The sequence below is a fragment of the Dendrobates tinctorius genome, unplaced genomic scaffold, assembly GCF_039654945.1.
Source record: "Dendrobates tinctorius isolate UK_male_01 unplaced genomic scaffold, ASM3965494v1 ptg000071l, whole genome shotgun sequence".
Lineage (NCBI taxonomy): Eukaryota > Metazoa > Chordata > Amphibia > Anura > Dendrobatidae > Dendrobates > Dendrobates tinctorius.
The window spans coordinates 16,923,168-16,935,829 of NW_027361739.1; the positions used below are offsets into that span (position 1 = coordinate 16,923,168).

At 46.8% G+C, this 12,662-nt stretch overlaps 1 protein-coding gene across 1 annotated transcript in view; it reads right to left on the minus strand.

Annotated features, from left to right (window-relative positions):
* Positions 1–12,662, minus strand: part of LOC141096108 (piezo-type mechanosensitive ion channel component 2-like) — a 242,528-nt gene that overhangs the window by 176,728 nt on the left and 53,138 nt on the right. Inside the window, 2 exon segments of the mRNA XM_073582522.1 lie at positions 12,202–12,274; positions 12,355–12,537. Coding sequence (XP_073438623.1) covers positions 12,202–12,274; positions 12,355–12,537 — 256 coding nt within the window.

The following is a 12,662-nucleotide window of genomic DNA, read 5'->3' on the forward strand; positions in this document are numbered from 1 at the left end:
GTACGGACCCTTTCTTTCTGGTCCAGATCTGGGCCTAGCACAGCCAGTCTCCTCTGTTCTCTCTCTCTCTGCTCCGCTGCCAGCTGGCGGATGGTCTCCTGGCAACGAGCCCGTGTCTCATCTTCCTCTTCCCGGGGCCTGCCACTACCCACGGTGGACAGGGGAACTACCGCTAGGGGTTGAGGCGTTCCCCCCAGGGATCAGAGTCCCGGTCCCAGACAAGGTTCAGCACAACCTGTCCTGACGCCGCCACGGCCGTACACCCCAGGGCCTTCCCAGGTGCAGGGACACAGAAGTACCTGGGGCCTCCTGGTGGTGTTCCTGCTCTGGTGCAGGCTTGAGACGGTGGGCAGCTGCAGGGGTATCCACAGGGGTAGTCTGTCCAGATGTCGGCGGTGGTGGAGCAGATGGTGGCTCCGGGTCCGCGGGGGTCTCCGGCAGGACCTGCGCGGCCGCGTCAGGTCCACACGGGAGCTCTACTTCTTCCTCCACTTCGGCTCCCAGGCCTTCGGACAACTCCTCCTGGTAGTCCTCTCCCAGCGATGGTGACAGCGGGGCGGCAGTGATAGAAGCTACCGGTGGTATGGCAGTGGCCGCAAGCTCCACAGGGTTTGCCTGGAGGAGATCCGGTGCAGCAGTGGGGGGTACCGGTGACTGGGGTACCGCGGATGGTGGCCCCTCCCGGGCGTGCTGCCATTTCATCATCCAGAGCGCCTCCTACTTCAGCCGCAGTTCGTGAGTCAGCCGGGTAATCTCATCCTCCAGCTGTTGACGGTCCTGATGGGAAGCTAGATCGGAGCCTTCAGCCATTGCGCCGGGGAGGTTCAGCATAACCTCCCTTCGCTCTTCAGGCCTCCTCTCGCCTTCCATCATGGCGTTCTCTCCTTTCTCTTCCTGTCTGGACTCTTTTCCCGCCACCGGCTCTCGCTCCTCCTTCTGGGGGCGGCGTCTTCTTCCTACTCCTCCATACCATGCCAGTATACGAACCCCTCGGGGGGTGGGCCATGTTGCTGTCGCATAGAAGTTCAGACAGGGGAGGCCCAGGACGGTTCGTGGTCTTTTCTTAGGACCACCCATGTTGTCACGCCCTTCTCCGCACTGGCGGCCATTTTTAGCGTTCATTTTCCAGTCTATCAAATTGGTTATTCTGCACATTTTCACAAGCTGTTAAGTCCAATAAATCGTAGGCACACAGAACCCGGTGGCACCGGGTCTCGTCATCCTGTTCGTGACGCCAAGTTGGAGCGCCCTCACTCGCCCGGGCCGTGGGGTACTCGGTACCGGGCCGGTTGATCTTCTCAACGGGAGTTGTCACGGCAGCAGTGACCCGGTCCGTGGCCCTGGGGCTCCATTGCAAAAGGGGTTGTTTCAGTGTGTTTATGGTGGTGAAAGTTAATAAGTGATTCGTGACGCCACCTGTGGTGTTCGGCAAATGTTACGCCGACGCTGCAGACAGATCCTCTGGGGCAGATGGTGTAGTGCAGCAATGATGTTATAACCCTCCACAGGCAGGGCTGTAGTCCCAGGGCAGTGTAGGTGAAGTGACACTTAGATGGTGTGGTGTCGGGCGCAGGAGGGATGTAGCGGTGTCGGGCAGGCTGATGCAGGAATAAGTGGAGGACACCAGGGCATGTAGTTCCAAAGCTTTACTCACAGTCTGTTGTGGTACAGGTGCCCGCATCTGTGCCGTGTCCTCCGGGTCAGGAGCTCAGCCAACTTCCAGGCAAGATGAAGTACTCCTTTCCAACACTCCGCCAACATAAGTGCCTTTTCTGAATGTCTCCCTCTTAGCGCCTTTGAGTGAAGTACTCACAGTACTGAGTTACACTGGAGTTCCTTCTGTCAGATGTTCCTATGAACTCTACTTGTACGGCAGACAGCTGTAGCCTGCTTCGGGGACTCCTTCTACCTAGTCCCGGCTCACACACGTTGCTGTTGTGCCCCCAAGTCTGGTGTGGGAATAAAGTGGTCACTACTTCTATTCGTCCGGTGTCTGCTGCAGGACCATTAGTATCCATACAACCTCGGGGACTGGACCCCGGCCTTGCGCTTAGAACTTGGGAAGGGTTCTCCTTTAACCCTGGTCCTTGTTCTCTTATTCTCCTCACGTTCCGTATCAATCCTTTCATTCTTATGGAGAGTCAGGCTTTCTATCAATGTTCCTTTCTTGTGCCAGCGGACCCAGATCTGTTGTGAGTTCATTCTCTGGTTCACCAGTTGTGAGTTCTCCTTCCAGACTCCCTCTGGTGGTAACAGGAGGTAGTGAAGCTGATTTGATCGGTGGAGATCTGCCACCTGAGAATGAGGATGACGATTGGACCTCAGGAGTCTCAGATTGGATTTAAGACAGCCGACGCCCTATTCAGTTGCTGGTGATTCCTTCTGGCTTGTCAGCTCTTGGTTTTCAGCTCTGTTCCAGTCATCTAAAGCTAAGTTTTTCTGCTAATGTTCACACTTGATTTTGTTGGTCTATTCAGTTTTTTGTGTGGTCAGCCAGCCCCGCTGGGGGCTGTGCTGAATTTCCACTCTTATTTATCAGTATTTTGCCAATTTGCTTTTTGTCCCTTACTAGTTTGGTCTCTTTTTTCTCTGTCTCAGAATATTTCAGAGTGCTGATATAGTGGGAGAAGTCTAGTGACTTCAGGGTTAATTTTGCTATCAGAAGTATTGGACATTATTTTTGTAGGGTTTTTTGCAGGTTGCAGACAGTGTCTTTGCTTTCCTTTCTAGTTAGTTTGGGCCCCATCGTTTGCTCAGCCTATTTTCCTGCCTGTGTTTGTGCCTTCACCTTGTTTCACCGTCAATACATGTGTGGGGGCTATCTATTCCTTTGGGGTCTGCTCTGGGGCAGTTAGTTTTCCCCTTTTCATGCTTCAGACTTATTTAGTCCTCCGGCTGTGACGAAGCGTCTAGGAACATCGTAGGTACGCTCCACGGCTGCTGCTAGTTGTGTGGTAGGATCAGGGATCTGCAATCTGCATAGTTACCAACCTCTCTGGTTTTTTGTGACTTAGCTTGTTTTGCTTTTTTCTCCTCGGTGACCCATTCATAACACAGATCACTGAGGTCGGCTGCAGCACTTCCTTCATCCATCCCACTCAGGGGATCTCCTTTCACAGACTGACCTCGTCAGACTCCTGTGACTAACTAACTCAATCCTATCCTCTTCCCGCTCTTTTAGTGCAAACTAAACTCCACCCGCCTCCCAGCACGCTTCGTGTTCCAAGCAGGGAGCCACCAAAGGGTGGGATGCAGGTGTTGGAGTGTGGTCTGGTGTCTCCACCTTACCTGGATAGTGGGGCACCACACCTCAGGAGGAGGTGCAGTACCTCTGTGGCAACTGAACCCTCAGGGGCGCCACATATTCTTATATGCTCAAATCTATTGTGGTGTAGAACCATATTCTGTCCACATATATTTAAAAGTTTCACTTTTTTTTTTTTTATAAAATATTTATTTTTTTATATATACTATTTTTTATAAGTTTTATTTTCACATCTTTTTTTCTTTACCATTTGTTCTTACTTTTATAGAAGCAAAAAAATATATTTTTTCTTCACCTCTTTATACAGGGAACATAGATATACATTGTTATATATACAATGTATCTCTATGGACATGTATAATCTGCTTCTGGTTTGACTGCCCGCAAAACAGGTCAAGATCACTAAATTATCCTATGTGCATCATTATTACTTGTGGCTCGTAGATAGAGCTGTAGCTTGTGGAGAGGCAAGTTTGCGTGTTGATCACAAGAGAAGAAGAAGCGAATATATAATTTAAGTTATGCACTGAGCAGAGAGAAGCGACCATGCCCACCAAGGAGTGAGGCGAGTAACAGGAGCAGGCACAAAGCTCTTACATTTTGGAACTGAGCCCTCAAAGCGGGACAGTCATGCTGAATCTGGGATAGTTGGAAGCTGTGCTACCTGACATTGATCTATCTAAAAAGTGCACGGAAATAGGAAATCGGAAAACTCTCAAAGTTTTGTGTGCATCACTTTCCACTGTCTTTCTTCTCCCCACCTCCCTCACACTTAGTCTTTCTGAAACACTACATTGGCACAGGAAAGATATATATCTTTGTACCGTGTTAGCCAGTAGATAGAAAAATATTCAGGATTGAGAGTCCTCAATAGTTGATACCTTTTAATGGCTAACTGAAAAGATGGTAACACATTGCAAGCTTTCGAGACTACTCAGGTCTCTTCATCAGGCTAACTACTACAAAATCTGAAGAATCACATATTTATACACAATACAGCCTAGAAAAAAATGCAATAGATGAAACAAGTGACGTGAAGCAGAACTATCAATATGGGAGAGGGAGAAACATAAATATAAACATTGGACCAGTTCATAGATAAGGAGTTCGGATGTTTTATGGTCCTCTGATTGGGGTCTAGTTCTGTGTTGTGAAGCCCCCACGGTTTTAAAAGGAAATTCCTTAATTGATGTAAAAAGACATAAATCCATGCGACACATTCATTCCAGCAGTGAGAGTGTCAAAGTTCGTCATAAATTTTTTACTCCCAAACTCATCTCTCTCTCTGAGAATTGAAGTTACTTTTCAATACCAGTAATTTCATATCCACGCTGCTGTGATCAGGGATACAGAAATGTTTTGCCACAGGTAGATCCATTCTTTTTTCTCTTATTGTGTGACGATGAGCATTCATCCTTGTTCTAAGCTTTTGCCCTGTCTCCCCCACATACAGACCCCCAGTTGGACATTTAGTACAAATAATTAAGTACACCACATTAGATGTGATGCAGCTGAAAGTACCTGGGATCTTGTAGTCCTGATGTGAGTTGGGGATCTTTATCTTGTCCGTGGTCATTATAAATGGACAGGTTTTACATTTTTTCTGGTTGCAAGGAAAGGTTCCTGCAGCTGTTGGACAGGACAGGGAGCTTCTAACAATGATGCTTCTTAAATTTGGGGGGTGCCTAAAACACAGCAGTGGGGGGTCTGGAAAAATGGATTTTAATCGGGCATCTTTTTGTAGTAAAGGTTGTAATTTCCGTGCAGCTCCCCTTAGCACCTCCAGATTTGGATTGTAGGTGACTACTAGAGGCACTCCGTTATTTTCTTCTTTAGCTTTGTAATGTAGCAGGTGATTCCTTGACAATCTGGTGGCTCTTGTAATTTGGTTTTCAATTGTTCTTGGATGGTAAACCTGATTCAAAAAGGTCTTTTTGAGGCGACCAAGGTGTTTGTCTCTATCCATGGGGTTGGAACATATACGATTGTATCTGATGGCTTGGCTATAGATAATAGAGTTCTTTATGTGTTTTGGATGGAAACTGTCCCATTTAAGGTATGTTGGACGGTCGATTGGCTTCTGATACAGGGATGTCTCTATTTCATTGTTTTTTAGCTTAATGATGGTGTCCAAAAAATTAATCTCAGTACTGGAGTAGTTGAGTGTTAAATTGATGGTGGGATGAAATTGATTAAACTGTTCGTGGAACGTCTTTAGCTGTTGCTCAGACTCCGTCCAGATGATTAAAATATCATCAATGAAGCGGTAGTAGGCCAGGGGCCTGATGGGGCATGAGGACAAAAAGTCGCTTTCAAGCTTTGCCATGAAAAGATTTGAATACTGTGGAGCCATTTTACTTCCCATAGCTGTGCCAGTCTCCTGTAGATAGATCCTGTTGTCAAATTCAAAGTAATTGTGGGTGAGGATGAATTTTATAAGTTTCACCACAGCATCAGCATCAGTCCCTGTGTTTTCCATGAAGAATTTGCAGGCATTTAAACCATCTTGGTGTGGGATATTAGAGTACAAAGATTCCACATCCATGAACTGGTCCAATGTTTATATTTATGTTTCTCCCTCTCCCATATTGATAGTTCTGCTTCACGTCACTTGTCTCATCTATTGCATTTTTTTCTAGGCTGTATTGTGTATAAATATGTGATTCTTCAGATTTTGTATTAGTTAGCCTGATGAAGAGACCTGAGTAGTCTCGAAAGCTTGCAATGTGTTACCATCTTTTCAGTTAGCCATTAAAAGGTATCAACTACTGAGGACTCTCAATCCTGAATATTTTTCTACATTGGCACGTGTATACATAGGCTAGGCCTGTGCGCCTATCTTGTCTCCTTTCCTTTGATGCCGTCAGCGAAGCTGCCAGCTGCAGAAGCCACTGCACAGCAAGTCACAATACTTGGAGCATAGCTTAGTGAAGAGCTGTAAATATATAGGAGAGTTGTGTTGAGTCATCAGGCAAATAGTTTTGTCACTTAGTTGTGTCTTTAGTCTGTCTAATACCTAAGTATGTAGAAGGATCCGATTTAATTAAGCACTGTGAGGAAAGGAAAAACAGAGCCCCAGGGGAGTCATGGGCATGGTAACTCATGACTTAGCTTTATAAGGCAGCTAAGGAGTTAATTAAGTAAGTTTAAAAGAGTGGGAAGTTTGTAAGAATTAAAAGTTAAAGGGGTGAATATAGCAAAAGTTTGGGCTTATAGGTATTAAAGGCGGGGTTGTGGTTTCAAAATACATGGAGGTACCTGCCCTGTTTATCTGGAAGTTTTATAATCTTAGAATGGTACGGGGATACTTTATTGTTCTTCGGGGTCATTTTGACTTTCTCGGTAAAGAGGAGATTTTTGGAGTTGGTGACAAAATTGTGGTGTGGGATTGGTTTTCCATCACAGTAGTTGATACCCTCCAATTGTGTTTGGCATATACGACTGGCCTGTCTTTTAAGACTCTTCAGGGTCCCTAGGTGTCAGTGGTAAGGTGAGGAGCTTCTGTGGTTGCAACAAATGGCAGAAGTTTACAAAACTGCTGGGTTTTGGAGCTCCAATTAACTCCTTACTTCAATTCATTTATTTATTCGTTGTTGTAATAAAGGCTGTTTTGGCCAGTTTCATCCAAATGACTGGTCTGTCTATCTTTTGGGACATTAAGGAAAGGTGCACTTTAAAGAGGTAATTAATGGCCAGCCTCTACAATACTATAATAAACAGTAATGAGGGCAATGAACTTGAAAATTGCCCCTGGGAAGTGATAAATTCATACCATACATTACAGTGGGTACGGAAAGTAATCATACCCTTTTAAATTTTTCACTCTTTGTTTTATTGCAGCCATTTGTTAAATCCAAAAAAGTTCATTTTTACACTCTACACCCCATCTTGACTCAAAAAAAAACAGAAATGCAGAATTTTTTGCAAATTTATTAAAAAAGAAAAACTGAAATATCACATGGTCATAAGTATTCAGACCATTTGCTTAGACACTCAAATTTAAGTCACATGCTGTCCATTTCCTTGTGATCCTCCCTGAGATGGTTCTACTCCTTCATTGGAGTCCAGCTGTGTTTAATTAAACTGATAGAACTTGATTTGTAAAGGCACACACCTGTCTACATAAGACCTCATAGCTCACAAAACATGTCAGACCAAATGAGAGTCATAGGTCAAAGGAACTGGCCAAGAAGCTCAGAGACAGAATTGTGGCAAGGAACAGATCAGGCCAAGGTTACAAAAGAATTTCTGCAGTATTCAAGGTTCCTAACAGCACAGTGGTCTCCATAATCCTTAAATGGAAGAAGTTTGAGACCACCAGAAGTCTTCCTAGAACTGGCAGTCCAGCCAAACTGAACAATCGTGGAAGAAGAGCCTTGGTGAGAGAGGTAAAGAAGCCCAAGATCACTGTGGATGAACTCCACAGATTCAGTAGGGAGATGGGAGAAAATTCCACAAAGTCAATTATGTGACGGAGTCAGCTTTCTTTGAGTCATTTTCTAGAGTGGACCCTCTGGGTCGTGGCACCCACCCACCGAGGGCGAGCTGATCTTGTGAGGAACCACCCCTATACAGGGAGTGTCAGGGGCAAGACCAAGGGGGTGAGCCACCACGACTGCTGGAACCAGACGGCCGGCTCAAGGAAGACACGAGTGTCTGACAACAAGGGACGTGCAGGAAACAAGACAAGACAAGGCGTGGGTTCAAGGTATCTTTATTAAGGCTAACTCAGGGTAACAACAGGTGCAAGACGTGATAACAGGAAAACACAGCAAAGTGCGTGCGTGGCACGCCAAGGTCCATGGCATGGTACGTGCTAGATGGCACGCCTAGGTACAAGCAAGGCTCGATGGCATCGGACTCCGGACAGCTGGCAACGATCGACAGGATCAGGGCATCAGGCTGCGGACATCAGCTCCGGATATCAGGTCGCAGTCGTCAGGCTTACGATCTCTGGCAGCGATCGGCAGGTTCCGGGCATCCGGCAGGCAAAGCAGGGTTCAGGCAAGGAGGCACGACAGAGCTCCAGACATGGTGCGTGTTAAGGAACACGCCAAGGTCCAAGGCAAGGTGCAAGGCAGGGTTCAACACACTAGGCATGGTGCGTGTTTAGGGGACACGCCAGGGTCAGGGTTCAAGGCAAGGTCCTGTGCGTGCCGAGGGACACACCAGGGTCAGGGTTCAAGGCAAGGTCCTGCGCGTGCTGAGGGACACGCCAGGGTCAGGGTTCAAGGCAAGGTCCTGCGCGTGCCGAGTGACACGCCAGGGTCAAGGCAAGGTCCTGCACATGCCGAGGGACACACCAGGGTCAGGGTTCAAGGCAAGGTCCTGAGCGTGCCGAGGGACACGCCAGGGTCAGGGTTCAAGGCAAGGTCCTGCGTGTGCCAAGGGACACGCCAGGGTCAGGGTTCAAGGCATAGTCCTGCGCGTGCAGAGGGGCACGCCAGGGTCAGGTTCAAGTCAGGGTGCATGCTAAGAGACACGCCAGGGTTCAGGCTAAGGCAAGGGCCTGTGCGTGCTAGGAGGCACGCCAGGGTACAGGCTAGGGCCTGTGCGTGCAAGAGGGCACGACAGGGTACATGGCAAGACCTGCGCATACTTTTACAGAAGCACGGGGAGGTATGCCAAGGGGCAGACTAGGGCCTGCGCGTGCTATTAGAGAAGCACGCAAAGCACAGTGTAGAGACAGGGTGAGTGCAAGGAAGCACAGAGAGCACGGCTGGGGCGCTGGCTAGCTGGTCGGGCTGAGGCACAGACAGACGGGCAAGACAGGCGAACCCGGCTGAGGCATAACAGGCGACACAGCTGTCACTGGCCGACGAGCACAGCTGAGGCACAAGCAGGCGGGCACGGCTAGGGCGGGCATGGCTGAGGCACAGACAGGAGGCTAGGAAGGCCAGGCGCATGCAAAGGGCACACGAAGAAACAAGGCAAGGCAAGAAACAAGGCAAAGCTAGACAAGGTGCGGAACGTAGGCAGAAGCACAGAGCGGGGCCAGAGAGAGAAAAGGGCTAGCAGTGGAGCGTAGGCCAAAGCCCAGAGCCGGGTCAAGGGAGAACCTTGAGACTAGCCAGGAAATGTGCTAGAGAGCACCATAGGACAGAGTCTAGCAGCGGAGCGTAGGCCGAAGCCCAGAGCCGGGTCAAGGCAGAACCTTGAGACTAGACATGGAATGTGCTAGCAAACACCAGAAGACAGAGTAAGGAAAACCAGGCAAAGACAGGGAACATGGAAGTACTACAAGGCTCAGAATAGCAAAGGCCAGACATGGCGAAAAAGGAAAGGCAGATAACATAGGAAGCACTACAAGGCAAAGCATAACAAGGACAAAACATGGCACAAAAGACAACACAAGACATGGCACGGGATAAGAGACAGAGTACAAGCACAGAGCATGTGCAGAGACGCACAACAGGGCAGAGTGCAGGGGCACAGAATACAGGGAGCGACCAAGCAGCCATGCAGGGAAGCAACACGATACTCAGGCCCCGACCATAGGAAGGGGCGGTCTGATATAGGGCATTAGCACCTGCACTTCCAGGTCAGGACCAGGAGAGGACTTCCGGTTCAGTCCTTCAGGATCATAGAGAGGCTGGCTAGATCAGATTCTGCTGGACCATAGAGATGGTCACATGATCAGGGCCTCCAGAACCATTGAGAGGATTGCTGGATCAGATACTGCTGGACATAGAGAGGGTCACATGATCAGGAAGTCCAGGACCATAGGAAGGATTGCTGGATCAGATTCTGCTGGACCATAGTGACGATCACAGCAGGTAGAGCAGAGACGGGCGTGCACACAGCAACGGCATGCAGCCATGAGGTGAGGTGCGCATGCACACTGCTCCAGGAGTGACGCAGCACAACAGTCATGAGGTGCACGAGCAACTGCTCCAGGGATCATGCAGCATAATAATGAGGTGCGTGTTCACACTGCTCCAGGGGTCATACAGCATAACGGACATGACAGATATAACAGTGAGGTGCGCGTGCACACTACTCCAGGGGTCATGCGGCATATCAGACATGGCAGGCATGACAAACTATCACTGCAGCCCTCCACTAGTTGGACCTTTATGGTAGAGTGGCCCAACAAAAGCCTCTCCTCAGTGCAAGACATATGAAAGCCCGCATAGAGTTTGCTAAAAAAAAACCAGAATGACTCTCAGACTATGAGAAATAAGATTCTCTGGTCTGATGAGAGGAAGATAGAACTTTTTGGGGATAATTCTAAGCGGTATGTGTGGAGAAGCCAGGCACTACTCATCACCTGCCCAATACAATCCTAACAGTGAAACATGGCGGTGACAGTATCATTCTATGGTGGGGGGGTTTCAGCTGCAAGGACAGGGCGACTGGTTGCAATTGAAGGAAACATGTATGTGGCCAAGTACAGAGATATTCCTCATCTGGAATACTGTGTCCAGTTTTGGGCGCCACATTTTAAAAAAGACATCCACAAACTGGAGCAAGTTCAGAAAAGAGCGAACAGAATGGTGACCAGTCTGCAAACCCTGTCTTATGAGGAAAGGTTGCAGGATTTGGGAATGTTTAGTTTGCAGAAGAGAAGACTGAGAGGAGACTTAATAGCTGTCTACAAATATCTCAAGGGCTGTCACATTGTAGAAGGATCATCTTTTTTCTCATTTGCACAAGGAAAGACTAGAAGCAATGGGATGAAACTGAATGGCAGGAGACACTGATTAGATATTAGAAAAAACTTTTTGACAGAGTGATCAATGAGTGGAACAGGCTGCCACGAGAGGTGGTGAGTTCTCCTTCAATAGACATCTTCAAACAGAGGCTGGACAGACATCTGTCTGGGATGATTTAGCGAATCCTGCTTTAAGCAGGGGGTTGGACCAGATGGCCCAGGAGGTCCCTTCCAACTCTACGATTCTATGATTCTATATCCTGGATGAAAACCTCTTCCAGAGTTCTCTGGACCTAAGACTTGACTGAAGGTTCACCTTCCAACAAGACAATGACCCTAAGCAAACAGCAAAGGAGTGGCTTCAGAACAACTCTGGGACCATTCTTGACTTGCCCAGCCAGATCCCTGACCTAAACCCAATTGAGCATCTCTGGAGAGACCTGAAAATGGCTGTTTACCAACGTTCACCATCAAACCTGACGGACCTGGAGAAGATCTGCAAGGAAGAATTCAAATTCACCCAAATTCAGGTGTGAAAAACTTGTTGCATCATTCCCAAGAAGACTCATGGCTGTACTAGCTCAAAAGAGTGCTTCTACTCAATATTGAGCAAAGGGTCTGAATACTTATGACCATGTGATATTTCAGTTTTTGTTTTTTAATAAATTAGCAAAAACTTCTACATTTCTGGGGTTTTTTTTCAGTCAAGATGGGGTGCAGAGTGTGTTAGGCCCCAGGATTCTTCCGCTGCGTTTTTATCAGTGATTTTCATCAGAATTTCATCAATTTCATCATCTTTATATCAGAGTTTGGTCCGATTTTTATCAGTTTTTCTCGTATTAGAGAAAAAACGTTTCTCCAACTTTTCCTAATTAACAGTCAGTGAAAATGGATGGTATCCAATTGCAGTCCAATTTTTTCACAGACCCTTAGATTTGCAATGATTTTGATACGACATTTGGATCAAACTTGTACATGTCTCCACAATTTTGGGTTGAACGATCTATCCGTGAAAAATCACGAACATGTGAACTGCTGCATTCACTATTATAGGTATGATTGTTATCCTTGAAAAATACTGATAGCACTTGTACGAGAAAAAATGACGTGTGGATTAGGCCTAACACTAGGTTTTTTCAAGTCGGTGATCACTGTACATCAACTCATAATGCATATAGCACATTCTAAGTTTCTTCCAATATATTACTGACACAGTAAAACCTTAAGTTTTCTGCCCTAAGTAGCTTTTAACGTTGGGAGAAAATCCAATGTAGACACTCACTTGTATGAGCTCAGCATTTGAGTTCCACAGCAATCCGTCCAGATGGTGATCATCTTTGGGGCAATTTTCTTTACTAGTCGTAGGTTCCTCCTTTAATTAAATACCTATAGAATTATAAATTTCTCCAAAACAACATCCATAGTTTAAAAATACGGGAAGATTTTAGGACATACCATTGGTAGAGTAGCCCACTGCTGCACCAACATGACCAATGTATAGTATAGAACTAGAAGCATAAATGGATTTGTGAAAACTGGCCAGTGCAGATCTTGGTGAAGATGAATCATCCATATTTCTGTCTGATTGGTCCTAATAATTGCTGTCATCCCAAAAAGCCTAGACATTTAGAATAAATATTACATATTTTTGCCAAAAACAGTTAGACAAGATGTCAAGTAATTATATGAGATCATTTATACTATTTTTTTAATGAACACTAGTTTTCTCATCTTCACATATCC